Below are 25,195 nucleotides of genomic sequence, written 5' to 3' on the forward strand. Positions count from 1 at the left end.
AAGTTTATTTATCTTTGGATATTGAAAAGATAAATAAACCCAAGTAAATGTTTGGGCTTTGTTCTGGTTTAGAATAACTCTTCTTAAGGCTTTGTGATCATGGATCCATGAATTTGGAGTATACATCCTTCTTTCTTTGAATAAAAAATATGTAACGCTCACATCCATCCTTGTATGGTTATTGCATAATGTGCACTAAAAAAAAAGAGTTTTAATTGGTCTCTTTCCTTCTTGAAGCTTCAGATCTGATACTTTTGAACTTTGAAGTTTTATTTAAACACTGGACTGTCATCAGTTAAAAGGAGACAAACAAATATAAGCCCAACAACAGGCCAATCTGAGTCCAATAATGTCAATCGACAAAGGAAGATATAACGTGTCGCCTAAAAAACAAATAAATTTTGGAAAAAAGGAATTTTTTTGTTGTCTTCAATAACAAAAACAAATATCAAAAAAGGAAATCTATTCAGAAAATAAAATTAAATAGGAAAAAAAGAAAGAGAACCGTTGTGAATCTCTGATAGATTTTTTTTTTTTTCATTATAATTGCAAATAGGAAATTTGGTCAAACAAAAAAATGAGAAAAGGGAAAATTTCCTTTTCCTATTTTTGTTTTCGTATAAAGAGACTCTCACTCATCTCACAAACAAAACGAAACAAAATACAAAAAAAAAAAAAAAAAAAAAAAAGAATTTACATCTCTCTTCTTCTTCTTCTTCTTCGAATATGATCGGAGGGAAGCAACTCGTTTCGCGATTCAAAACCCTAAAATCTCCGAACATGGTGGCTTCTCCGCCGTTCTTGTCTTAGGCTTGTATTTGTATCTGAATTTAGAAGAACACCACACTACAAGTTCGACGGCGGAATTGGGTTAATTCCCCAATACACCGGTACGTTTATTTTGATAACCAACCCCGGTTTTTTCCGGTCATCTTATTTTTTTTTTTATTTTTTTTATTTTTTTGTTTATTTGATGAGTGGGGAAAATTAATGGATCTCTTTTTGTTCTTGTTTCCCAACAACATTCTGAGTTACATAGTTTACGTCCTTGTCTTGGCCAGAGAAGTAAACCGGAGAGATGAAGCAAAGACGAGTCATAGTAAGTCCCCGACTGACTCTTATTTGGTATATAAGTAAAGTAGCTTTTTACGGTCTTGGCTTTTGTATCTGATGAACAACCTTCCTTGTTCTTCTTCGTTTGTTGCAGATGTGTAACGCCGCGGATCCCTACAAGTTCCAACGGCCGAAGAAACCCCTTGAGGTATTGTTTCAATCGTCTTTCAGACTTTCACTTATCAAATCACTCACTATTTTTTTTTAGTTCAACATATACTTTTTCCTTTTAACCGATTCTCTTGTTCTTGCCTCAGGATTAAAAAGCAAGCTTCAGGATATATATATCAAGTTACTCCCAACCACTGAGGTTAACAATTACAGTTTTGTTGGGTTTAATTTACAATTACAGTTTTTTTTTTTTGTTTCACCTGATGTGATGTTGTTGGTGGCTAACAGATGGTGGGATTTGTTTTGCAGGTTTTTCAAGGACACGTTTGGAAGACCTCGATTTACAAGAACACCACACAGCCTCCGTATCTTGCTAATCTTGCCTTTTAGCTCAGGTTCTTTCTTAATTTTGTACTTGTTCAGATTTCTATGCAACAATTACTAGTTTCAAACAATTAGGATGAAACTGTTTACTAGTGTGCTCGCTAATCCTGATGGTTTTGATTTTGTTCAATCTCTCTCTCAGGTTCCGAGCCAGCCAAGCAATTGCATCAAAGAGTTCTTCTTATGCTGCTTGTTTTGATGTTGCAGGACAACCAACAGTTGGCTCTTGCGTTCATTCCGTGCTGCTCGCTGCTGCAGAGGTAAGAAGAACTCTTTGACGCGATCATCTCTTTTTTTTTTCTTCTTTTTCAAAATTGACAGAGAGAGAATGCGAATGAAACTTCAGTGGATTTTGTTTTTTTAAATGGCCTAGCATGAAAACGTTGCTTAATGAGTCTCTCAGGCACATTCCTCAGTCACAAGCCTAATTTTCAGGTATGTTTTTTTTCAAGTTCATTTTTTTTTTTTTGTTTTTCTTGCCACTGCTAACAACTGAAAAAGTTGCTTAATGAGACTCTCAGGCACTTGCTCTGAAGAATATTTACGGGATCTTTGTATTCCAACTTCTCTCGTCCAAAGCGTGGGTGGGGATCACAGACAGGTTATGCAACTTTTGCTTTTTAAGTTTTTTTGTTGTTTTGTTTACAATTACAGTTTAGGGTTAATTTTATATTGTGTAGCAGCGGATCCGAGATGGTTTTGAAGAATGGACAAGTTTCATTACCAAAGTTTGTCATCTTAATCTGATTCACGAGTTTCAAGCCAACCACAGGAGAAGGTGGTCTTATTTGCGCATTACCAAACAGTTGCTGGTGAGTTCTCTTATTCGATTTCCACTACTCATTGATTAGGTAAGAAGAAGAACCCTTTGAGGTATTGTTTCAATCATCCTTCACTAATCACTAATAATTTGAGTTCAACTACTTTGTTTTAACCGATTCTTATTATTGCAGGATAAAAAGCAAGCCTCAGGATATCTCAAGTTCCTAGACGAGTGTTTGTTTTTAAGCTTTGTCCTTTGATGCAGATCCTCGAGGCAATGGTATTACTGTACAGGAGGTTTGAATTTATAATCCATAATTATATATTTTGGTTTTGGTTCCCACTAAGTAATTAAGTTTATTGTTCGTCTTGTGTTGTTGTTTGTAGATTCTGGTTGATGATGATCGCTCTCACTGATTTGTTCTCGCTTCTGAGTTTTTATTTTGGTTGATGATGATCACTCTCACTGATTTGTTCTCGCTTCATAATAGGCTCCACTCCACCCGCTTCTGAATTGTCAAAACTCATCCTCCTCCTCCTCCTCCTACGGTTTGATTTTACTTACTTTTCCTTGTGTTGTTGTTTGTAGATTCTGGTTCATGATGATCCTATTATGATTCTCTCACTGATTTTGTTTTTTTTTTTTTTTTTTTGAGATTCTTCAAAACTGCTAGTTTCACTTGCTTATTTTTCCCTAGAGTGTGGTTTCTAACTAATTTCTCTGTTTTTTTTTTTATCTTTCAGGTTTTGGATTATGGGTTTATCAATCCATCTATGATGGCTTTGGTGGACACGCATGAACTAGTATCTGGTGTCTTTCTTTGAATCGATCATTGTATTTTCACTTGCTTGTCTTTTTCTAGGGTTTGGTTTCTAACTTGTTGTTCTGTAGTTTTTTTTCTTTTCAGGTTTTGGGTGATGGCTTTGATGGTCACGCTTCTTCTCTGTGTTACGTCTTCAGTGGTTTTGCTCTTCTCTTAATAGGTCTTTTACCTTTTTTTTCTAGCTTAATTCCTTACGTTTCTTTCTTCCTCTTGCAGGTACTGACTCTCGATGCTACTTCTTTAGGCGCTCTCAAGGTTTCCTTGCTCTAAACGCATCTCTATAATTTGCTTCTGAATTTTCACTTTGGTTTGAAGGAGGATTCTACGTTCCAATCATCGCTCCATTAGTTTCTGAATTTACACTCCTCCTCCTCCTACGGTTTGATTTTACTTACATGTTTGGTCTCTCTCTCTCTCTCAATTAAATTTTTCCTTCTTACTAATGCGTCTCAGCTTTTTCTTATTTGATTTGATCCCCTAAGTAAGTTTCTTCGTTTTGCAGGCTGTTTTTGGAAGCTTATTATTTTTGATCCCATCATCCATCCCCGCTTCTGAATTTACACTACGTCTCCTCCTACGGTATGATTTTTTTTTGTTTTACATTTCCTTCTGTTGTTTGTAGATTCTGGTGGATGATGCTATTATGATCGATCGCTGATTTGCTTTTTGGTTTTTTAAATGTCTCGTAGGGTATGGTGCGTCTGCAACTAAGTATGGGCTCCTCTGATGTGATGCACAAGGTATCTATTTCCTCCTCTTTCCCTTTGGTTATATGTAAGCTATCTCTTTTCTTTTACTATTTTGTTTTTTAATATAATTGACTGGATTTTGAGTTTTGGACTGTGCCAATCAGGGACTTTTCAAACTTGATTTTGATCTTTCTTATTGGATGTTTCAGGTTTCAAGTGAAAACATCTCTGTCTCTCTTTGATGCAGATCCTCGAGGCAATGGGAGGTTTGATTTTATAAATTATATTTTTTTTACTTGTCCTTCTAATGTACTAGATTTTGGTGGATGATGCTATGATCGCTGATTTGCTTCTCTTTTTGATGTCTCTTAGGGTCTGTTTCTAACTTCTAAGTATGGGCTCCTCTGATGCACAAGGCTGGACATGTGGTTTATTTCAGGTACTTCCTCCTCTTTCCCTTTGGTATATTTCAGCTATCTTAACCGATTATTTTGTGTCTTTCTATATTAGTGAAAAATATATCTGTCTCTTTGATGCAGACTGTTGAGTTTTTGCCATGTTATTGAATTTTTTGCCATGTTATTGTATATCTCTGTTGGTTTTTCATGGTTACATCTATATTCTGGACTCTAGTGTTTAATCATACTCTCATATGCTTTGTGATGGTGGACTGTGCCACTGGGGAGTTTCTACATTATTTTGCCATGTTATTTAAAGTTGTTTCAGGTTCAAAGTAAGAGTTGCTGATCTTCCTAGTGAGGCTAACTAATTGGTCTCTTCTCTTTTCCTTGTAGAGGTTCTATAGGAGAAAAGCTGCTAGCTAGCTCTACCAATATGATTCACACAAGTCACAGAAGAGAGGTACATGCTTCTAAATCTATGATTCGCTTTAAATCTACTGAGTTGTGGTGTGTGATCCGAAATTTCTTCTCTTTTAACTCTGAGAACGTTGAACCATTATAATGGCGACAATAGAGCAAACAAGTCAGAGAGCGAGCGGTGGTATCTCAACAAGTTCGTGTTCTTCTAAATCCTCTGCTTCATCATTTGTAAGTAAAAAGTCCATGTTAGATTATTTCATTATAGTTAAAGAATTCTCTTGTCTTCTAACACTCAGAATCTTTTGACTGATTTTTTTTTTTTGATACCATTGATGGTTTTGATTGCAGGTCTGAGTGATGAGTTAAGATATGAGTACTAAAGAATCATTTTTTTTTGTTCGATTTGAGGTTGATTAAAAAGTTGTCTGATGATGAATCCATCTGCACTATGGCCAGAAAACTAGTCACACAGTCATCTCAAGCCAAAGGCAATCATCAAAAAAGGTAGGTGACATTCTTAATAATACTTGATTTCATGCCTTGTTATATATACTTCAGAAAGAAAGAAACTAAACACCAATGCTTTCTCTTATTTACTGCAGCTGTTTGGCTGCTCCATCTTTGCCTGCACTGCGCCATCAAAGAAATTAAAAAGTAAAGTCTGCTTCTTAAAATTGAATATCAAAATTCTTCTGAAATTATAAATCAAACGAGATTAAAATGGTTAAGATTATGGACTACATTAATTTTTCGAAGAGTATAGTATTAAAAAAACGGCACACTATTTTAGTCCAACAAAAATAAAAAGAAGAAATTGAACGAAAATATTACACACACACACACGTCCGGGAAGAAACAACACACGGCAGCATAGAGAACTCACTCGTGTACATTAACTATATATAGCAAGAAAAGTGAAACAGAGCAGAAGATACAACTGAGTATCAGAAACGAAAACAAAAGAACATACATCCAGATCACTATTAAAATCAAGTACCAGCTGCGCTTGTCTAGCGAACTGAACTGGATGACTCCATCACCGTATACAGATATTTTACAGTGCTGACGTGTTGCATTTTTTTTTTTGGGGTTTCCCATTCTCTAACCTCTCTACAGTCACTTAGACGTCCATTAGACATTAGTTCACTCTTCTGTCTAGCTCTCTTTGTTTTGTGTCCTTTGGTAAACAACAAAACAGTTTAGTAACTTTGGAGAGTATAATACAAAAAGACTAGATTGTTCTTTTCGGATCCCTTGGATGCTTTCTTACAAATATAATTAATACAATGCACACACACGCATACATAAAGTGTGTTAATTCTCCACTTGCTTGCTCTAGAAGACCATGATTAAACTCTACTCTACACCCTAAGACTTACATCAACCACTTGCTAGTAGCCACCCTACACTGCTTGCTACACACACATATTCAACAACTCTAACTAAGGACTGATTAGTTTACTTTAGTTATCACAATTCACAACCGCTTCTTGTTGGACCTTAACGAAACAAACACAAAACACTACTTATTCATATGGGCCTTATCAAAACCGATGGCTCAACTCACGAAAAACACAAACCCATATGGTTTGTTGACTTTCTTCGGTGCTCGGGCTTTCTCTGATTGGTCAGTGAATGATGAGATGACGAAGATGATCGATGTTATCCTGAAAGGCTGAAACGACAACGTTTTAAAATTCTGGAAATTGGGCTTTTGGTGTTAGTTGGCCCAGCTTATTAGTTATTTAGGGTCCATTGGCATTAGTTGATGATACGTCGTCGTTTTGTGGAGCCACTGTTGTCTGAAATCAAAACGGAACAGAGGAGACTGAGATCATCTGAGGCAGCTGCTTTAGTGGTATTTGATAAATAAAGAGGTAACTCCTTCTTTGTCTAATTCTATGATATATATAGTTTTGTATCTTTGATGGAATTAAACAGGTATGTATGAGTTTGTATTTTGATTTTGATTTTATGATGATGCCAATAGTTTGAGTTTTGGGGGAGAGTATGCTGAGAAGCAGGCAGCTTTAGAGAGAGTGAGTGATGCAACAGATTATTGATGAACACCATTCTCTCACTCAACTTGCTTACTACCTCGTCCGCGTGGTTGAGAACCTGGCACTGGCTTTTTTGGGGTTTTGGAACAGTCGACTTTGGAAATCAGGTTAATAACATTTAACCCCTTTAAATTACAAATCCTATGCATAAGAGCCCCAATTCTTTTTGAATTGTGAAATCGACACCCTCAACATTATTTTGCCCCATGAGGCCCAAATAAAATTAAGTGTAGGTTCTTTAAATCATGGGCTTATTATATTTTTCGAGCCTTGATCTATTAGATGATCAAAGAAGAAAAATAAAAATAAAACAAGGAAATAGGAATTAAAAAAAAAAAGGAAATAGCTAAACCGACAACAATAGTTTTCATCTATAAAATAGTCACTCTCTCTCTCTCTCTTTACATCTCTTTATCACATCGCATATGATCTTTCCTTATTTTTATTTTTCTCTCTAGAGTCTCTCCGAGAGCGTTACGGTGGTGGTGGTGTTCTAATCACATCACATTCTTCTAAAACTCCGTCTCTGGTTTTTCTTTTCTGTTCCGATCATTGGATTTTCACTTTCTTTTTGTTTTTTTTCTTTCTAGGGTTTGGTTTATGAATCGCTTCGGTTGCTTTATATTTTGTTTGTTACGTTTTTTCATGTTTTTGTTATCGATCAATGATGGCTTTGATGGAAACGCTTCGTCTCCTCTGTTCTAGCGTCTTCAGGGGTTTCGTTCTTACTCCTAACACTTCTTCTTAACCGATCATTGGGTTTTCACTTGTTTCTTTCTTTTCTAGGGTTTGGTTTCTAAACTCATGCTATATTAACTTGTTGTTATGTTGTTTCAGGTTTTGGATGCTTCTCTTAGTGATGGCTTTGATGGATACGCTTCTTCTTCTCTGCTAACGTCTTCTAGGGTTTTGTTCTTCCTCTTAACACCCCCGCGTCTTTTTACTTCTTTTCTTGTTTTGTTTTATTCCTTATTATGTTTCTGTCTTCGTTTTGCAGGTCTTTTGGAAGCAACCCATGATCCAATCATCACGTATTCTCTAATCCATGCTATTGTCTTCAAGCCTTCTCACAGGTTCTTTTCTCTAAACTCATCTCTATTTGCTTCTGTATTTTGGTTCGGTGTTTTCTTTTTTTTGATCGGTGGTGTGCTCCTTTGATTATGTTGTTGTCAAGCGTGGGTCTTCTCTTTTTGTTTGGTAGGTTTTATCTTTGGATTTTTTAATTCCCACAGTTCTTAAATTCCTATTTTTTGTTGTCGTATTCTATAAGCTAACAAAAATATATTCTCTCTTTGATGCAGATCGTGGTGGTGGTCCATGCACTGTGGGATTGCTCTTGTTGAATCTTCTTATCTCCTCGTCTTGGTACGTTTCTGACGTTCCTCTTTCCCTTTAGTAACCTGATGCACAATGCCCGCCTCTCTCCCCTTTTTTCTCTGAATCTTTCACGCTTCACATATTTGTAGTGTTTGATCTTGTTATTATGTTCATCTAAAAACCTCTTGGATATGTTATTTTAGATTGTGGAGGATGCTTTGCTCTGTGGGTGATGGTTCTGATGGATCGTTGTCTTCTCTGAGCTACATCTCCAGGTAGTCTTCTTCCTCTTAATCGATTTTTTTTTTCTTTCTATATAAGTGACATTACATATCTCTGTTTCTTTGATGCAGACCATCGAGATTAATGTGTGGGAGGGTTTGAAGAGAAGAAAGAAACATTGTGAAAGTGAATGGTTTGCGTATGAAGCTAGAACCATACAAGGAGATTGTGTCTGCTGCTTTGTTTGACATTATAGCTCAGGTTACAGTTTCAAACACTTGTCTTACCAGTTTATGTTTCTCTATGTTCTGTAATTGTGGATTTACTTCAGATTTTTGTGTCCTTCGTCTTCAGGATGCAAGCAAGGTTATTGGTGGGATGAGAGGTATGACTGGATTGCTATGAGAAACCTCATTGCTTGATCCATATGAGGTACTGATAACTGATCTTTCTTTATAGATTTACTTGGTTAGATCCTACATTTTGAATATATCAAGTCCTCATTCTTCCCGTCCTAAGTGTGTTGACTTGATACAACTATTTTGTTTCATTATTTCAGGCTATACACTTTAAGGGGCTTGTCTCGTGTTTGATGCTAATAGATTGGTTATCTGATCTATGTAACCAGGGACAACAATCTTGCTCAGCAATTCAGATAGGCTTCAGATGCAGAGCTCTACCGACCTGGTATGCAGCAGTTATTTTATTTTATGTGTGTTTTTTGATTGCATACATTTACAGGCTGACATCATTGTTCGTGGTTATGCTGGTTTGAATTCTAGGTTTGCCTTGAAGGTCTTTCCCAAAGGTACACTCTGATATGATAAATCTTTCTTCTGGTCTGTCATCTTTTTATTATCTTCTTTATTACAATCATATAAGTTGTTAACCTGTTATGTCTCAGTTTCTTGAAGGATGCCTTTGATCTGTCGTTGCTCCCTGTTGCCTCTTTGACAGTCTCCTCTTCACCTTTCTTATATTTATACTGTTCACAGATCAGCTAAGTCTTTATTTGCGTGTGTTAGATCGTGGAGGTTCAAGGCCTTGTTGGAGGGAAGGATGGTTTGCGTATAACTTCGAGTCTTCACATACTACCTATTGTTTTTTTGATTAACTAATGGCTATTGTTGGTGAGGTATGATTTGACCTTTTTGTTTGTCTTCCAAACAAGAAGGTTCTTCTAATGGCTAATGTTTTTCTTTGCTTGTGTTAGATCGTGGAGGTTCAAGGCCTTTCTGGAGGGAAGGATGGTTTTCGTATAACTTCGAGACTTTTCTTTCGTGTGCTCTCAGTCTCAGGTGGTGCATTAAATGGGTAATTCCCTGTTTTAGACTCTCTTTGTCTGACTCTCTATTTGTCTTTGTTTTTTTATATATCTCAATGCTCGTTTTATCTTTTGCAATTGCAGCTTCAAGCTTATTTTCTCATGCTTGATGACATCATGGACAACTCTGTCACACAGTGTGCTCAGCCTTGCTGGTTCGGACCGCCAAAGGTTGGTATGATTGCTATTAATTAACGATGGGAGATTTAGAGGAATGCCTTACTATGTTCACCTCATTGTTCGTGGTTATGCAGGTTTTCGAGGACACGTTTGGAAGACTCGATTTACAAGAACACCTCACAGCCTCCGTATCTTTTCCGGCCTGCCTTAGCTAAGGTTCTTTCTTACTTTGGTAACTTCTTCAGATTTTAAGTGCAAGAATTAGTAGTTTGAAACGATTAGGATGAATATGATTGTGATGATGCAAAACCTAATCCGTAAGAGGGATGATGCAAAGCCATGGTTCCTTATCTATCCAGAGTAATCTATCTATGGTCCCATTACTCGGCAAGGTTTGTTCTCAGACATCTATTTTTACTATGCCAAATCCTCTTCTCTTCTCCATTGCCTATCCCCTGATGATTTTCTTCTCTCTCTCAGGTTCCGAGCCAGCCAAGCAATGGCCAAGGAGACGCCCTTGTTAGCCTTCAATCAGGTTCTTAAGCTCTCTAAACATGCAGAGGTTTGCTTTTTACATCTTCACATATCGTGTGTTTTAAAGGTCTTTCCGGTTCTTGGTGTGGGTTTAACGGGATCTTTGTTTGCCAACTTCTCTCGTCCAAAGCGTGGGTGGGGATCACAGAGAGGTTATGCAATTTTGCTTTTTAAGTTTTGTTTACAATTACAGTTTAGGGTTAATTATTTGTTAACCATGTTTCTTCTCATTTTTATATTGTGTAGCAGCAGATCCGAGATGGTTTTGAAGAATGGACAAGTGTCATTACCTTCAACAGACCAACCACAGGAGGAGGTGGTCTTTTATTTGCGCATTGCCAAACAGTTGCAGGTGAGTTCTCCTATTCGATTTCCACTACTCATTAATCAGGTAAGAAGAAGAACCCTTTGAGGTATTGTTTCAATCATCCTTCACTAATCACTAATTATATGAGTTCAACTACTTTGATTTTAACCGATTCTTGTTATTGCAGGATAAAAAGCAAGCCTCATGATATATCAAGTTACTCCTACCAAATCAACCACAGAGGTCAACTATTACAGTTTTTGGTTTAATTACAATTACTGTTTTCTAGTTTCACCTGATGTGGTGTTGGTGGCTAACAGACTTTTCATGCGACTCTTTTATTCTATAATTTTTGTTTTGCAGACTCAAGGACATGAATCTATTGCAATCAAGCTTGTGGCAAATTTGATAACAACACAGTATTGTTCAGATCGTGTCCTTGCTTGTCATCTTTAACCCGGACAGTCTATGGGATACTTTGACATTTCATTCGATCATGTTTATGGCCAGGTATAAGTTTCTATCTTAAATTATTGAGTTCCCCTTTTTCACAATGGATTTTCTTATGGCTAATCGTTTTTCTGCTTGATATTCATGAACAGCCTCTGATACTTGATTACCTAGCAAGTAAGGCCATATCCTCTGATGAATTGGTGGTAGTTTCATCTTGTGTTGGTGGCGTTGCAAGGGCTCCTGCCCTAATCTTTCACCATGCTTCAGGTTTGCAACGTATTTTCTTATCGCTACTTCTTTTGGTTCACTTGTTAAATTTGTTTGGTTGATAATATGTCAGAGCTGGCTTGTGTACCCCTAGGCCAGTTGCATTAAAGCTTGCTGCTGATATGCCTCCTCTACTTACTGAGCAGGTAATTACTCAATTCATTTTTTTTTTTGACAACTGTAATAGTTAATTGAAGATGTGTGTTGTTGATTGCTTACTTTTCCTGTTGTCAGCGTGTCCTTGATGCCCTTTCCCCTTCTGTTCATGGCGGAACCTGTGCCATTCCTGGTGCTTCTGGCTGTGGGAAAATTGTGATCAGTCAGGCACTTTCCAAGGTAGGTTGTTACACTCTGGTTTTGTGCCACTTAATAACTGGATATTTTGAATTTCTAAAACTAATTTGTTCTTGAAATTGCATGTTAATTGTCACATATAGTTTCATATTCTCTTTTCGTTTTCAGGCTGTTGCGGGTTGAAGGAATCATGCCAGCTAATGCAATGTTTCTCTAGCGAGATCCCGTACAAGTTCGACGGCCTAAACTCCTTTAGTTTCCATCTGCTTACAGGAGACACCATTCCCGCAAGTTTGTAAGAACACCACACCATTTGTACTTCTGGCATTGCTAATCCTGCCTTAGCTCAGGTTCTTTCTTACCTTCGTACTTCTTCCGTAGTTTGAAACGATTAGGAAAAAACTGATTTGTGATATTGTCCTTGTTTATTCCATTGGATGTTTTTTACTCTTGCTATTTGGGATAATCAAAGATTAAACGTTTTGCTGATGGTGACATCTATGTTCAGCTGCAAGAGAGTGTAAGGTGATGTGATTTGAGTTTGTCACTTGTTTCATTCCGGTGGCCCTATTTACTTTCTCGTTGATGGCTAACAGACTTTTCAATTTTTTTTGCAGACTCAAGGACATGAATCTATTGCAGCCAAGCTTGTGGCAGATTTGACTTAGCAGGTGAGTTAGAAGTCTGTAATGGTGGACGACATGATTGACACAGTAGGTGAGTTATAAGTCTGTATCTATGTGCACATATTATATTTCCGAGTCCATGCATGTGATCATGTAGTTTTCAGCTTTTATTCATTTATGTCTCAAGCTAGATCAAAGTGCTTACTAAACTTGATATTTGAATTTGATGTATGCATAGTAAAATTCTTCTTAAAATAATTTTTTTATTGTATTTTTTTTCTTGAATTTGATGGTTTTGAAGAATGGACAAGTTTTATTGCTTCACTGAATTTGTTAAGGCATTAATTGTATACTAAAATCCTCTTTTTGATCCTTATATATGTAGGGAACCCGGAGCATCTCCATCTTCAGCTTCAGTTTCCTCTACAACGTCAAGGTATAGAAGAAGTCCATCACATAAGACTCCAGCTCCAAGAGGTGGTGGCGTTGCAATGGCAAAGAACACTAAAATGCTGCTACAAGTCCAAAACCTGTGAAATAATCTGGAAATCTCCACGGTCATAAACACAAACAATGGTGATGTAGGTGAGTGTTATTGTTATGCTTGTCATCTTGTTTCCCTTTTTGATGCAGTATGTGGAAACACACTTATGCTTAATTATTGCAGCTGGACTTGATGGAGCTAAACAAGCTTTACTGGAGATGGTTATATTACCACCGGTAAAACGAAGAGATTGGGAGACCAGTGAGAGGTAAAATTTGTAAGTTTGGTTTTTTTATTGATCTTCTCCAGTGTCATCTTTTGTAAAATTTCTTCATTTCAGGTCTGCTTCTCTTTAGGGCCACCTGGAAATGCAAAAACAATGCTTGCCAAGGCAGTAGCTTTTGACTCACATGCCACGTTTTTCAATGTCTCAGCATCTTCTTTGACTTCAAAATGGGTGTGTACTTCTCTCACTGTACTCTAAGGCTTGTTGAAATATTTTTTACAATTCAAACAGACTAACTGATTTTGCTGTACTGATTGCAGGTGGGTGAGGCTGAAATGCTAGTTAAAACGCTGTTTCAAATTGCAATATCCAGGCAACCTTCTGTGATATTTACGGATCACGTATGTACTTTTTCCCCTTTCCTGTCTTCTAAGTTAATTAGGCAGAGAGGCCCTTCTTACCTGAGCTCTGGACAATAATACCATATAAGTTATATTTGACCGAAGTGTCACTTAGTGGTTTGAATATGTTTTACTCTGGTTCACAGAGAGAGAGTATAATGTCAACAAGGTCGATCAGTTAGAAGGAAGCAAGCAGAAGGTTGAATCAGAATTCCTTATCCAGTTTGATGGCGTGACTTCTAATCATGATGATTTGGTTATTGTCATTGATATGATTCCAACTAATTTAGTCTTTATCGAACCAAATGTTCACTCTGAGTATCAGTTGGGCTTATATATTCTGTTTTTCCTTGCCCTAATCATTTACTTGGATGTAATGTTTATTTAACAAGCCACTGGAGTTGTTGGATGATGCAGTGCTTAGGAGTTTGGTAAGAACATTATCGTCACCAGGATTTTCATACCCACCAGTTGCTAAGGAAAGTATCTGATTATATCCATTTTTATCACTTTGTTAGGTGAAGAGAATGTATATAACATTGCCGGATTCGAACGCGAGAAATTTTACTTTCTAAAACTAAACTGAAGAGGCAGCCTCACTCTTTATCCTGTAGCGACATTGATAAAATCGTCAGAGAAACCGAAGGCAAGCTCTATTGATTTTGTATAAGAAACACAGATTAGTTATTACCACTATAAGTGTTACAGTTTCGAGTCAAGTAACTAATAAGCTTAGTAAACTTCCTTATTTTACAGGTTACTCAGGAAGTGATCCCCAAAGTCCAAGCATTGTGTGAAGAAGCTGCAATGATGCCAATCAGAGAACTCGGCTCAGTGCAGATATTCTTACCATCCAAAAAGCAAACGGGAAGAGCTTGAACGTTGGAACTCAGAGTTTGGCTCTAACTAAGTTCGTTATTGGATTGTTTGTTTCTATATGGTGGAAAGCTAAGAAACAGAACAAAATCAAATGTTTCGACTTTTCATCAAATAAGAAGACTGATAGATATTAAGATGGGTCGGTAAGGGGATTCTCTAGTATCACACGGGACACGGCCCTGTGGTACTGTGAGTGAAGCTTGTCTTTATAAACCATGCTACTTAACATCCATTACATGAGATCATCACCAACAGCAACAAACACACAAAATTTGACAAGCCGTCAAGTGCTTACATGATCCATGTTTACTCCGATAGAAAGTTAAAAAAAGAGCTTCAATTGTGATGAGCCTGATAATACAAGACAGGCAAAAGCATAGTTCCATCCATATAGTCTTCTCAAACTTCTCTCTTCCTTTCAAACTTGACACTTACGACGCTGTCTCAGTCTTCCACCGATGCTGTTTGGGTTTGGTTCAACAGCCAGTTTCCTCTTGCTTATGTTTTCTCGGTTCCCTTTGCATTGAGCCTCAAGGTTGATGATCACAGGAGTTCCTGGATCCATCTCGTTCACATCCAATGCCTTGACACCACCGCCTAGCACTTGAACATCATTCACTGAAGTTTGATTGTCCCCAGAAGACAAGAAGCCCAATGACTTTCTAGCTGAATCCGGATTCTTGTTTGTGCCATCCTCAACATTATCAACGTCTCGAAGCCCATCAGTAATCGTCAGAAGGAGATGATCTTCTTCCGCAGATTCCTTTGCTTCTTTGAAAGAAAGCGATCTCTTTGCAGAAGCTTGATTATCTTCAGCGGCATCAGTTTCATCATCCTCACTTGTTTCCGACTGCTTGTTGGTTTGAATCAGATAATGTGCAACAGACTTGTACCCGAGTTTAAGTATCTGACAACAAAAAGAAGTCATGGGAAAACCATTAACTTTTTGAACCTATCCAAGGAATCAAAACCAGAAGTTGCACAATTGATAGAACATCAAAAATTGCTACCTTCCTGTAAGCTGCACCAGTTGGGAGCCACCCGTTTTGTGTACGACATAAACTGCAGTTGCAGATCCCGCGACAGACTGGACAAATCCAATTCACGTTTTCCAGAGCTTCAAGAACATGTTCTCCATATCTGTTCAACCACCAAAACAGAAACTTCAAACATTCAGGACCAATACTCGTTTTACTGAACAAAGCAAGATACTCAATTGCTAACTAAATTGTCAACAAAAAACAGACAAGGTTAGTGCCATGAAGGCTACTGTACCTCATGTATAAACAATCTCCACAGAATTGACCTCGGACGGATGGATTACATTCGCTGCATTTGGTATGATAACCGAGGGTCTTCTGCCTGTAAAATCCGCAGTAGCACAATTGCCTCAAATCTAACCGAATCAAGCTACATTTTTTTCAGAGTTAAAATAGCCAATTGCACAAACCTGCACTGGTGGCAAGTCTTTCCTCTAACAGGATCATAAATGCGTTTACCATCTTTGTCGTAACCATCGACGAAAAGCTCCCAAGTTCGTTCAGTGTTACCTAGCAGTTTCTCATGTTCGTCAGTGTAAATCTCTGGCCTTACGCCTTCTCCTACCCACATAACAATCTCATCTTTAGATGCTTTTTTACCCCTCTTCACTACAGGTTCCTCAGCATAGGTAACTGGCGCAGCATCCTTCAATCTGTGAAGACCACAACAGTATACAAGTTAATAAAAATCCCTAATTTATACTAAAAACCCCTACTTTACTGTTGATCCCTTGAATTTGAAAACGAAGATATTACCTAGAGGATCTCCGAGTAATTGGTGGTTCCTGCTTCAATCTGACGAAAGAATGATGATAAAATAGCGAAATGATAAAACCCTGATTTCAACTCAAAAAAAAAACCCTAGATTTCTACCCAAAAAAAACCCTAATTTTGGTAAGATTGAAGCAATGTGAACAAAAGAGAAGTCAGAGAGTACCTTGAGGATCGTCTGGTGGAGACTGAAAGCTGAAGAGGAGAAGGAGGAGTGTCTCGCGGGGATTTACAACCGTAACGCCTTTTAACGGGTCGGGTATCGGATTTGAGTTTAAGGGAGAGATCTAAGATTCCGAGACTCTGCATCCTCTGAAGATTCTCCTTGATCCTGTCTTCTCTGCATTTCTCGTAGACGGAGGAGACGTTTGGGTTTCCTCCTCCGACGGTTGGATTAGGGTTTGTGGTGGGAATCGAACATTTAGCTCTCGTTCTCAACGTAGGCATTGTGTGATATTCTGATTTGAACCGATTTTTTGGTTACAAAGTTCTCTTCTTTCCCTCTCTGAATCTCTTTGGATCTCTCTAGATAAGAAGAAGAAGAAGAAGAAGAAATGGTTTTCCTAAGGTGAGATTTTTTTATTTTTTATTTTTACTTTAGTGAGTGACTGACTGAGTGAAGAGGAACAGCAACGGTCGGGTTTATTTACTCTTTTCAAATTCAAAACTTTTTTTTTTTTTTACTTTTTACTACTTATTTTAGGTAATTGCTGAAGAAAATTTGGAAATTTCGTCCATCAATAAAAAAAAAAGAGAAAAGTATCATTAAAATCTCCAAAATCTACATTTTCGTTAATTTAAAGCCCGAATTCTGTTTTTGGTGGAAAAAAACATCAACTATTTGTTGACTTCCAAATAAATTGCAAACTCTCATTGACCTAGCATTTTAAGCCACAACATTAAGTAATCAAACAGAGAAATTAAACAGGGTTAATTATCTGTTAACGAGATCCGTTAATAGCAAAACAACGATATTTATAACACACTAAAACCCCCAAATTGAGAAATCGATTCTCAATTTCCCCAATTCACAAACCCTAATCGATCTAAACCTAATCGAACATGATATCTTTGATGACGAGAAGATTCCAGATCTCTTTTTGTTATATACCGGAAGAACGGTTGACCAGGATTCTCTTCAGTTCTCGATGTGAAGATCGTTACACCGGTTCCACAAACACACTTCAATGGCACTCCACGGTCGAACGAAGCTACCACCGGTGTCTCTGAGCTAGAACTCATCTTGTCAACTCGAAGAAGAAGAGAGAAATCAAAAAAGAAAAGAGAAATTGAAGAAGAAAAGATAAATTGAGATCGATTAGGGTTTGTGAATAGGGAAATTGAGAATCGATTTCTTAATTTGGGGGTTTTAGAGTGTTATAAATAACGTCGTTTTGCTATTAATAGATCTCGTTAACGGATAATTAACCCCGTTTAATTTCTCCGTTTGATCACTTAGTGTTGTGCCTTAAAATGCTAGGTCAACGAGAGTTTGTGATTTATTTGGAAGTTAACAAATAGTTGATGTTTTTTTCCACCAAAAGCAGAGTTCGGACTTTAAATCAACAAAAATGTAGACTTTTTTCTCTAAAGAAAATTGGAAGTCATATTTATCATAGAAATAGAATTTGGAATATGGTAAATTAATTATCCATAAATATTTTTAATTATTACTAATATCATTTTTTTAACCATGTATAAATGGGATGTTACCCTAATTATCTTATGAATATATGTATTTTTGGGATCTTACATAATTTTGTTATGATGTAAAAAATAATAATTTACTCTTTTTTAAAACAAAAAAAAAGTAAAATTAATAACTTTTTACACAAGATGATAGAAGAGGTGTTATTTGGGCTTCGAAAGTGATGAGTTTTCTAAATAAATGGGCCTGTAAGAACGGCCCGTAGATGATCAAATCCAAATTTGTGTAACGAAAGGATAAGCCGCCATTCTTTTTCTATTTTTGTTTACACAGATTTAGCTTATATATATATATGACGATCGCTGCTTCTTTCTTTCTTTCTTTTTTTTGTTAAAAGGCATCCATACTTCTTTCTTTCGCATTCTCTTCTTTTGATTGAGTCGAAGCTTAACGATCGTAATCACCATGGCTACAGCTTCAGGTACACCACGATTCCTTCAATTTTTTGTTCTACGAACCTAGTTCTCGATTTGGCTGTTAATATACGTTGGTGATCATTGATCAAGAATCTCGATTCTATGAGAAAGTTAGGGTTTTATCAGCAAGTTAGGGTTTTGTTTCTACTGCTATGGTTTTGATTAGATCCAGTTTTGTGAATACTCTGTCTCAATTAAACTTATGGTGGTGCTTTTGGTGGTTTTCGTCTATGTTTACAATTACAAGTTCCTTCGTTGTTTCTTTTCAAGTAGTATTAGGGTTTTGTTCTGTGCTTAATTGTATTTTTTCAGTTTTTGAATGTTTGCTGATGTATATGTTTCTATGGGATCTGCAGTTGCTTTTAAGTCTAGGGAAGATCATAGGAAGCAATTAGAATTAGAGGAAGCTCGTAAAGCCGGGCTTGCTCCTGCTGAGGTAGACGAGGATGGAAAAGAAATCAATCCTCACATACCACAGTATATGTCATCTGCTCCATGGTATCTCAAGTCTGAAAAACCCGTAAGTTCAGATTCTTCCATGTTTCTTTCATCACTTGCTTTCTCTCTGCATTTGTCTCATGTTGTTGTGTTAGAACATGCATACTGAAATACTCTCTGTCTTTTTCTCTCTGTAGAGTTTGAAGCATCAAAAGAATTGGAAAGTTGATTCCGTCGGTCGCAAAAAGATATGGTATGATAGAGGTGCAAAGATCCATCAAGCTGAGAAATACAGGAAGGGAGCGTGTAAAAACTGTGGCGCAATGACGCACGATGTAAAAGCATGTATGGATAGACCTCGCAAGATTGGAGCAAAATACACAAACATGTACATTGCACCTGATGAGAAAATCGAGAGCTTTGAATTGGACTACGATGGGAAGAGGGACCGGTGGAATGGTTATGACCCTTCATCTTACCGTCATGTGGTGGCTAGTTATGAAGCAAAAGATGAGGCACGAAAGAAGTATCTCAAGGAGCAGAAACTTAAGAAACTAGAGGAAAAGCTTAACAAAAACGGTGTTGACGGTGCAACCAGTGATGGCGAGGAAGAAGATGACGAGTTAAGAGTTGATGAAGCCAAGGTTGATGAGAGCAAGCAGACGGATTTTGCAAAGGTTGAGAAACGTGTTCGTACGACTGGTGGTGGTAGCACAGGAACTGTAAGGAATCTGCGTATCAGAGAAGACCCTGCAAAATACCTACTCAACCTTGATCTCAACTCTGCTCATTATGACCCAAAAACTCGATCTATGCGTGAAGATCCACTTCCAGATGCAGATCCAAATGATAAGTTCTATCTGGTTAGTTGCTCCTGATCAATCGTGAATCTTGTATAGTTGTGCCTTATACATACTTTGATGAAATCTTTGGAATACCAACTAACTTTTTTTTATTCTTTTCTTATCATGTATCCAGGGAGATAATCACTATAGAAACAGTGGCCAAGCTCTAGATTTCAAACAGCTAAACGTTCATTCATGGGAAGCATTTGACAAGGGACAGGACATGCATATGCAAGCGGCTCCATCCCAAGCTGAATTGCTCTACAGGAACTTTAAGGCTGGAAAGGACAAACTCAAGTCTCAGACAAAGCAAACAATCATGGAAAAGTATGGGGATGCAGCTACAAGAGATGAAATTCCTATGGAGCTTTTGCTTGGCCAAAGCGAAAGACAAGTTGAGTATGACAGAGCAGGGAGGGTTATAAAGGGGCAAGAGATGGTAATAATTCCGAAAAGTAAATATGAAGAAGATGTTCATACTAACAATCACACAAGTGTTTGGGGTTCTTGGTGGAAAGATCACCAATGGGGATACAAGTGTTGCCAGCAAACCATTCGCAACAGCTATTGCACTGGTTCTGCTGGAATCGAAGCTGCAGAGGCGTCCCTTGATCTGATGAAGGCTAACATTGCTCGCAAAGAAGCTTCTGAAGGTTTGTGTTGTTGACTTTTGCATTTGTTCTTCAAGTCTCTTATTTGTTATTGCTACATTTTGTTTCTGTAACGCCACTGACATTTTGGTTTTGTATTTTGGTGATCAGAGAGCCCAAAGAAGGTTGAAGAGAAGAGAATGGCCTCATGGGGAACCGATACTCCTGAAGATTTGGAATTGAACGAGGAAGCACTAGCCAATGCTCTTAGAAAGGTAAAAAAAAAGATGCCATAGTTTCAGTTCATATTTTTCTCTTTGCCCTGCAAGATTTATATCTGACGTATTGTTTGTTTGTGCGCAGGAGGATTTGAGTAGGAAAGAAGAAAAAAACGAGAGAAAACGCAAATACAATGTCGAATACACAAACGATGTGACTCCGGAAGAGATGGAAGCTTACAGGATGAAGAGAGTTCACCACGAGGATCCAATGAAAGATTTCCTCGGCTGATCAAGAAACTAAACATTAGTTTCTTTCCCTTTTTCACCATATAACCTGAAGAAACCTTTGTTACGGTTTCATTGTTAATAACAATTACTATTCCTCCCTGGCCACACAAAGATTCATCAGTATACAAACATAGGACAAATTATAACAACACGTACGAAAGAAACTACAAATAAAATTAAACTTTTTCTTTCATCAAGTTGTGTTTATAATCTAATCTGAATAAACTAGTAAATGTTTCTTTTTTTACAAAAGAACCCTCCAAGTTTGTTAAAAAGTGGAATTAAGACTATTAATTTATCAATTTTCTATCCCGTCACCGCTTAAGTTTTTAACGAGAGAGAGAGGGGGGTTTTGAATCTTTTGCGAAACTCCAAATCGTCGCCGGCGAATAGAAACCCTAGATTTGATTCGCCGTCGGTTTTATCAAGCAATGTCGTTCGGTAATATGTTCTCTACCCCACAGCAACAGCAGACGCCTCAGCCGCTTTTTCAAACTCCGCAACCGATGTTTCAGCCGCAGCAGAGCGGTTCCTTCTTCTCGCAACCCCAGCAGCAGCAGCAACAACCGCAGCAAACGTCGTTGTTTCAGCCGCAACAGTTCCAGCAGCAGCAACAACAACTACAGAATCAGCAACAGCAGCAGCAGCAGCAGCAAGTACAGCAGCTGTATCTCTTCACCAACGATAAAGCTCCGGCCAATTACAGTACCAAGTGGGCCGATCTTCATCCCGATTCTCAGAAACTACTGCTTCAGATTGAGTACGCTTCTCTCTTTTTCTTATTAGGATTTGCTTTAGAGCTTAATTGTTACGGTTCTTGTGAAAAATCTTGAAGAACTTGATGTTGTTAGAGTCTTTGATGCCATGGCTATTGAATCTTTATCTGTAGAGAGAAGATATTGGAGCATAGAAGTGAAAGTCAGAGATTAGATCAGTGTAGTCGACTGTATGATTCTTCTGTATCCAGTGAAGGGTTCGAGTTTGATGCTAGCCGCATTGTTCAGGTTTGTGGATTATTCAATTTTTTATTGCTTGCTTCCCATGTTTCTTCTAGTTAGCTCAAGGTTTGTATTAGAGCTTTTGTGTGTTTAACTTTTGTAGGAGCTTGGTGGGATTAATACTGCCATGGACAGACAAAAAGCTGTTCTTCATGAGCTTATGATTGTTGCCAAAGATATGTTGCGTAATGCAGAGATTGCAGTTCGTTCTTTTATGATGCAACAGCCAAGATTCCCTCATTGGAAGCAAGGAGGAGGAGTTGTTAGTGTTGGTTCTCAAACATCTCAGGCGCAGGGAGCAAATCCAGCTCCTGCTTCCGCTGGTCAACAACAAGCAGTTACTACAACGGTTCAAGTTTCTGATTTTTACCGTGGGGTTCCGAAGAAACCCACTGTTTTTCTACAGCAAACTGTTGTTAGGTTTGAGAAGTATCTAAACGAGTGCCGGCAATGGGTTGAAGAGCTGGAGCAGTTGCTCGCCTTGGATTCTGACAAGTATAGTCGACATGCTTCCCTTTTAGAATCTCTTCCAAAAGTCATGTCTAATGTTCATGACTTCTTTGTTCATGTCGCTGCTAAGGTAAACTGCTAAACCAAACCTCTAATGTAGAAACCCTTTTTGAAATCTGTTTAACCTTTTATTGGTTTGAAATTTGTTTTGTTCAGGTAGAGAGTTTTCACCAATATATTGAATCAATGAGAACATCGTATCTTGCTGACCAGCGCCGAAGAGGAGAATGCCATGATCCGTTTCTTGAGGCTGATCGAAGGGAAACAGCAAAACAGGAAGCTGCTGCCAAAAGGGTCCACCCAACTCTGCATCTACCTGCTTCTACTGCAAGTACACAACCCTCGACACAGGTTGCTGGGTTGATTACGAGTTCAGCAACTCCTGGGGCTTCAAATGCTCCACAGCCATCTGCAGCTGTTACAACATCAAACCCTTCTTCAGGAGCTGGTTTTTCGTTTCCCAACACACCTGCTTCTGCACCTTCGTCTTCTCTCTTTGTTACACCATCTTCTGCTGCTCCTGTCTCGTCTTTGTTTGGACCATCCCCTACTCCCGCACAGACGCCATTATTTGGCTCTTCCCCAGCTTCTACATTTGGTTCCGCTCCATCTTTGTTTGGCCAGACAACTCCATCACTTGGTGCTATGCCTTCACAATTTGCAGGTACAGATACAGTGTCTGTTTCCCTAATTCTTATTTGATATAGGTAGAGTTGGTATCAGGATTTGTACTTGTCAGAATATTATCGAGTCTTGTTATTTGTTGATTTGTTTTTGTCGTAATTTAAAGTTTTGTTATTTGGTCCCCGTAGGTACTACAGGATCAGGAGCAAGCTTTAATTCTATGACAGTAAGTACAATTTTCGGTTTTTAAACTCTCTGTTTCATCAGATATATTTTGTTATATCATTATGCCTCAATTTAACAACTGCATTCAATGTGCTTCGTTCAGTCACGTCCTTGGAATATTGTCTAAAACTGAACTTCTTTCTCTCCCATTGCAGAAATCTTCAAGGCCAAAATCTCGAACTACACGTCGTTAGACATGGGATGTGTCAAAGTTTCATCCCTCAGCCTGTGACAACAAATCGTTTACATGGCTTGAGTTCATCATCTTCACTTGGTGAAGTCGAGCTTGGTGCAAGTCGAAGCAGATCCGCATTCTCTTATGCACCAGTTTGTATTTGTGGCATTATTCATTGAATTTGATGATTGAATGTTCTCAAAAGCACTATCTTAATAGTTAATACCTCATCTTGACAATGCTGTTGTTGTAGAAATGAGTTTTTTGTTTTGTTTTCAGGAATCTTATTCATATAAATAGTCATAACCATAAGTTTGCTACTAATATCTCACTGATGACCTCATATTACGCGTATTTATCAGCAATCTTTAGCAGACGATCACACAGTTCAAGTGGCTTGGAGAACATTGGCATATGATCTGCATCTTTGATCTCCATTACTTCTTCAACAAGGAAGTTCTCGATTATCCATCGCTGGAGCTCTGTGGTTAAGCCCTTGTCCTCTTGGCATACAATGTACACACGAGTAACTGAACCATATCCTTCCTCCGTGAAGCTTCCTGTACCCGTCAGGTTTCTGGTAATCGCCGGTCCAACTCTCACCAATGTTTTGGCCAATTCAAAATCCTAACTTAATCAACAAAAGATTCAGCAAAAACGTCCCGTATAGGATTTTGAACCAACATAAAAAAACAGAGTATTTCTTGAGTCTTACTTCGACTGGAGAAAGTTGATACATCTTCTCGGCTAAGAACTTAGTTCCAAGAAGAATAGTGGTTAGAGGACGATCATTTGTCCCATATGTCCCAAGCTCCATATTCATCCGGTCTTCTTCCGAAACACTTCCGAGAAACTGCCATAGTTTAGTTAGTGTAGACATATTCCACTCACAAATCAAAATCTTGACAGCCGATTTCGCTTGTATTTACCAAACCATATTATAAAAAAAATACAGAGAATAATATTGTTCTGTTCAAAGAAAGTCATGACAAATACAAAAGCAATTCTACAATTACCATTTCGTAATCAATATAGCTAATCGGTTTCTGAGGTACCTTTTCGAAAACGTAAGAAGGTGGATTCGTTGTGTCGGGCATGAAAGAGGTAATGAAGACAGCAACAGAGATCTTACTAGGAAACATGTCGGCTGCAAGAGCAACCGATATCCCTCCGAGGCTATGCGCGACCAGGATAACCTTTTCATCCGAACCAAGCGAATCAAGAACCTCAAGCAATGGTTTAGTGTAATCCTCCAAAGTCTGAATTTCTTCCACTTTGCTCATGTTCAAACCAGAAGCCGTTAGATCAACAAGGGTCACACGGTGGCCTGAATCTTCCAGCACCGGCTTGACCTTGTACCAGCACCACGCGCCGTGGCAACCGCCGTGAACAAGAAGATAGTGCTTCATGTTCTCTTCCTTACTGTTTGATTGCTTCTTTGTTTGCTTTCTTCTATTATTGTAGTTGTTTTGTGGTTCTGCATTTATGGTTGGGGACAACAATTTCAAATGTGACGTTCCAATAATGGTTGGAATAGTTATTTTGAACTTGGACTCATTAGATATAACTAGTGATGTTAAACTGGGCATTATATCCGTGGGTCTTAATGGGCTCAGTATATTACTTTTAAACCCAAACCCGTTAAAAAATCAAATAATTTTAAATGGGTGCACCCATTTAAGTCCGTTTATTAACAGATTTTGATTAATTTTAAACGGGTAACCTGATTGATTTTTCTTCTACAACCACTTAGTTCTTTCACCGTTCTTAGCGCCGTCTCAGCTTTGGTTATTGATTTTTTGATATTTGGGTTTATGTAATGTTTGTGTTTTTGATATTTGGGTTTGGTTTGTTTCATTGGTTTGTTTCATTGGTTATATCATATAACTACCTCGTGCCTAAATTCAAAGTTTTTTTTCACTAGGAGCAAAAAGATGTCGTTGTGTCCTTTTTACATTACAACGACTAGGAGCTAATATAGTGTTAAACCAGCACATGGCTATGTTTGTTTAGTGTAGGTGTTGTGTTCTTGAATTCCACCAAAGATAAAAGCCAAATCCTATTTAGAATTATTTTGTTTTGGTTGAACTTGAATGATGGAATGTGATAGTATCGTAATGGAATTGTG

At 37.9% G+C, this 25,195-nt stretch overlaps 5 protein-coding genes and 1 long non-coding RNA gene across 15 annotated transcripts; 4 read left to right on the forward strand and 2 right to left on the reverse strand.

The window, feature by feature from the left end:
• The first annotated feature begins 648 nt into the window (after positions 1-648).
• On the forward strand, positions 649-5,459 carry LOC104721065 (uncharacterized). Of its 3 annotated transcripts, none has more exons than XR_015571223.1 (22): positions 649-890; positions 1,062-1,099; positions 1,208-1,261; positions 1,371-1,423; positions 1,534-1,619; positions 1,751-1,868; positions 1,982-2,043; positions 2,130-2,209; positions 2,292-2,420; positions 2,562-2,667; positions 2,758-2,919; positions 3,115-3,181; positions 3,263-3,333; positions 3,411-3,591; positions 3,697-3,773; positions 3,884-3,934; positions 4,093-4,149; positions 4,256-4,322; positions 4,678-4,744; positions 4,829-4,932; positions 5,053-5,208; positions 5,307-5,459. It is a non-coding gene; the product is annotated as an uncharacterized LOC104721065 (long non-coding RNA). The 3 variants fall into 3 exon arrangements; XR_015571221.1 differs by having other exon boundaries at positions 650-890; positions 1,040-1,099; XR_015571222.1 differs by having other exon boundaries at positions 650-890; positions 1,040-1,099; positions 2,562-2,650; positions 4,859-4,932.
• A 1,018-nt stretch (positions 5,460-6,477) lies between these two features.
• On the forward strand, positions 6,478-14,472 carry LOC104721068 (uncharacterized). Of its 7 annotated transcripts, XM_087474650.1 has the most exons (34): positions 6,478-6,581; positions 6,695-6,871; positions 7,602-7,670; positions 7,762-7,837; positions 7,939-7,961; positions 8,066-8,129; positions 8,285-8,356; positions 8,435-8,564; positions 8,658-8,735; positions 8,863-8,990; positions 9,086-9,111; positions 9,329-9,438; positions 9,517-9,617; positions 9,712-9,798; positions 9,882-9,963; positions 10,107-10,139; positions 10,228-10,282; positions 10,349-10,433; positions 10,528-10,672; positions 10,776-10,831; positions 10,952-11,098; positions 11,191-11,308; positions 11,382-11,454; positions 11,543-11,644; positions 11,771-11,952; positions 12,075-12,127; positions 12,220-12,319; positions 12,614-12,813; positions 12,896-12,980; positions 13,053-13,169; positions 13,259-13,339; positions 13,486-13,770; positions 13,858-13,985; positions 14,096-14,472. In XM_087474650.1, the coding sequence occupies exons 12-20, from the start codon at positions 9,421-9,423 to the stop codon at positions 10,794-10,796; spliced, it is 627 nt and encodes a 208-aa protein (XP_087330776.1). In that variant the 5' UTR covers positions 6,478-6,581; positions 6,695-6,871; positions 7,602-7,670; positions 7,762-7,837; positions 7,939-7,961; positions 8,066-8,129; positions 8,285-8,356; positions 8,435-8,564; positions 8,658-8,735; positions 8,863-8,990; positions 9,086-9,111; positions 9,329-9,420; the 3' UTR covers positions 10,797-10,831; positions 10,952-11,098; positions 11,191-11,308; positions 11,382-11,454; positions 11,543-11,644; positions 11,771-11,952; positions 12,075-12,127; positions 12,220-12,319; positions 12,614-12,813; positions 12,896-12,980; positions 13,053-13,169; positions 13,259-13,339; positions 13,486-13,770; positions 13,858-13,985; positions 14,096-14,472. The 7 variants fall into 7 exon arrangements, with proteins under 7 accessions (XP_087330776.1, XP_087330777.1, XP_087330778.1 ...); XM_087474651.1 differs by lacking the exon at positions 10,349-10,433 and having other exon boundaries at positions 8,932-8,990; positions 10,228-10,290; positions 10,528-10,633; positions 11,403-11,454; XM_087474652.1 differs by lacking the exons at positions 7,939-7,961; positions 10,952-11,098; positions 11,191-11,308; ... (10 more) ...; positions 13,858-13,985; positions 14,096-14,472 and having other exon boundaries at positions 9,208-9,438; positions 10,228-10,309; positions 10,412-10,433; positions 10,531-10,633; positions 10,776-10,788.
• On the reverse strand, positions 14,409-16,647 carry LOC104721070 (uncharacterized). Of its 2 annotated transcripts, XM_010438977.3 has the most exons (6): positions 16,196-16,647; positions 16,015-16,053; positions 15,669-15,911; positions 15,494-15,580; positions 15,229-15,358; positions 14,409-15,125 (listed from the first exon to the last, which is right to left on the reverse strand). In XM_010438977.3, exons 1-6 carry the CDS (start codon positions 16,474-16,476, stop codon positions 14,637-14,639), a joined length of 1,269 nt encoding a protein of 422 aa, XP_010437279.1. In that variant the 5' UTR covers positions 16,477-16,647; the 3' UTR covers positions 14,409-14,636. The 2 variants fall into 2 exon arrangements, with proteins under 2 accessions (XP_010437279.1, XP_010437280.1); XM_010438978.3 differs by lacking the exon at positions 16,015-16,053.
• Positions 16,648-18,049: 1,402 nt separating this feature from the next.
• On the forward strand, positions 18,050-20,728 carry LOC104727536 (pre-mRNA-splicing factor SLU7-A-like). The gene is made up of 6 exons (XM_010446633.3): positions 18,050-18,158; positions 18,510-18,673; positions 18,789-19,454; positions 19,570-20,089; positions 20,198-20,301; positions 20,390-20,728. The coding sequence occupies exons 1-6, from the start codon at positions 18,143-18,145 to the stop codon at positions 20,534-20,536; spliced, it is 1,617 nt and encodes a 538-aa protein (XP_010444935.2). The 5' UTR covers positions 18,050-18,142; the 3' UTR covers positions 20,537-20,728.
• Positions 20,729-20,848: 120 nt separating this feature from the next.
• LOC104721072 (nuclear pore complex protein NUP58) lies at positions 20,849-23,391 on the forward strand. The gene is made up of 6 exons (XM_010438979.3): positions 20,849-21,295; positions 21,425-21,539; positions 21,637-22,113; positions 22,200-22,707; positions 22,856-22,893; positions 23,048-23,391. The coding sequence occupies exons 1-6, from the start codon at positions 20,967-20,969 to the stop codon at positions 23,084-23,086; spliced, it is 1,506 nt and encodes a 501-aa protein (XP_010437281.2). The 5' UTR covers positions 20,849-20,966; the 3' UTR covers positions 23,087-23,391.
• LOC104721073 (methylesterase 9) lies at positions 22,860-24,659 on the reverse strand. Its single transcript, XM_010438980.3, has 3 exons — positions 24,123-24,659; positions 23,783-23,920; positions 22,860-23,694 (listed from the first exon to the last, which is right to left on the reverse strand). The coding sequence occupies exons 1-3, from the start codon at positions 24,654-24,656 to the stop codon at positions 23,413-23,415; spliced, it is 954 nt and encodes a 317-aa protein (XP_010437282.2). The 5' UTR covers positions 24,657-24,659; the 3' UTR covers positions 22,860-23,412.
• Between the last annotated feature and the right edge of the window lie 536 nt (positions 24,660-25,195).

The sequence above is a fragment of the Camelina sativa genome, chromosome 11, assembly GCF_030686135.1.
Source record: "Camelina sativa cultivar CO46 ecotype springtype chromosome 11, ASM3068613v1".
NCBI lineage: Eukaryota > Viridiplantae > Streptophyta > Magnoliopsida > Brassicales > Brassicaceae > Camelina > Camelina sativa.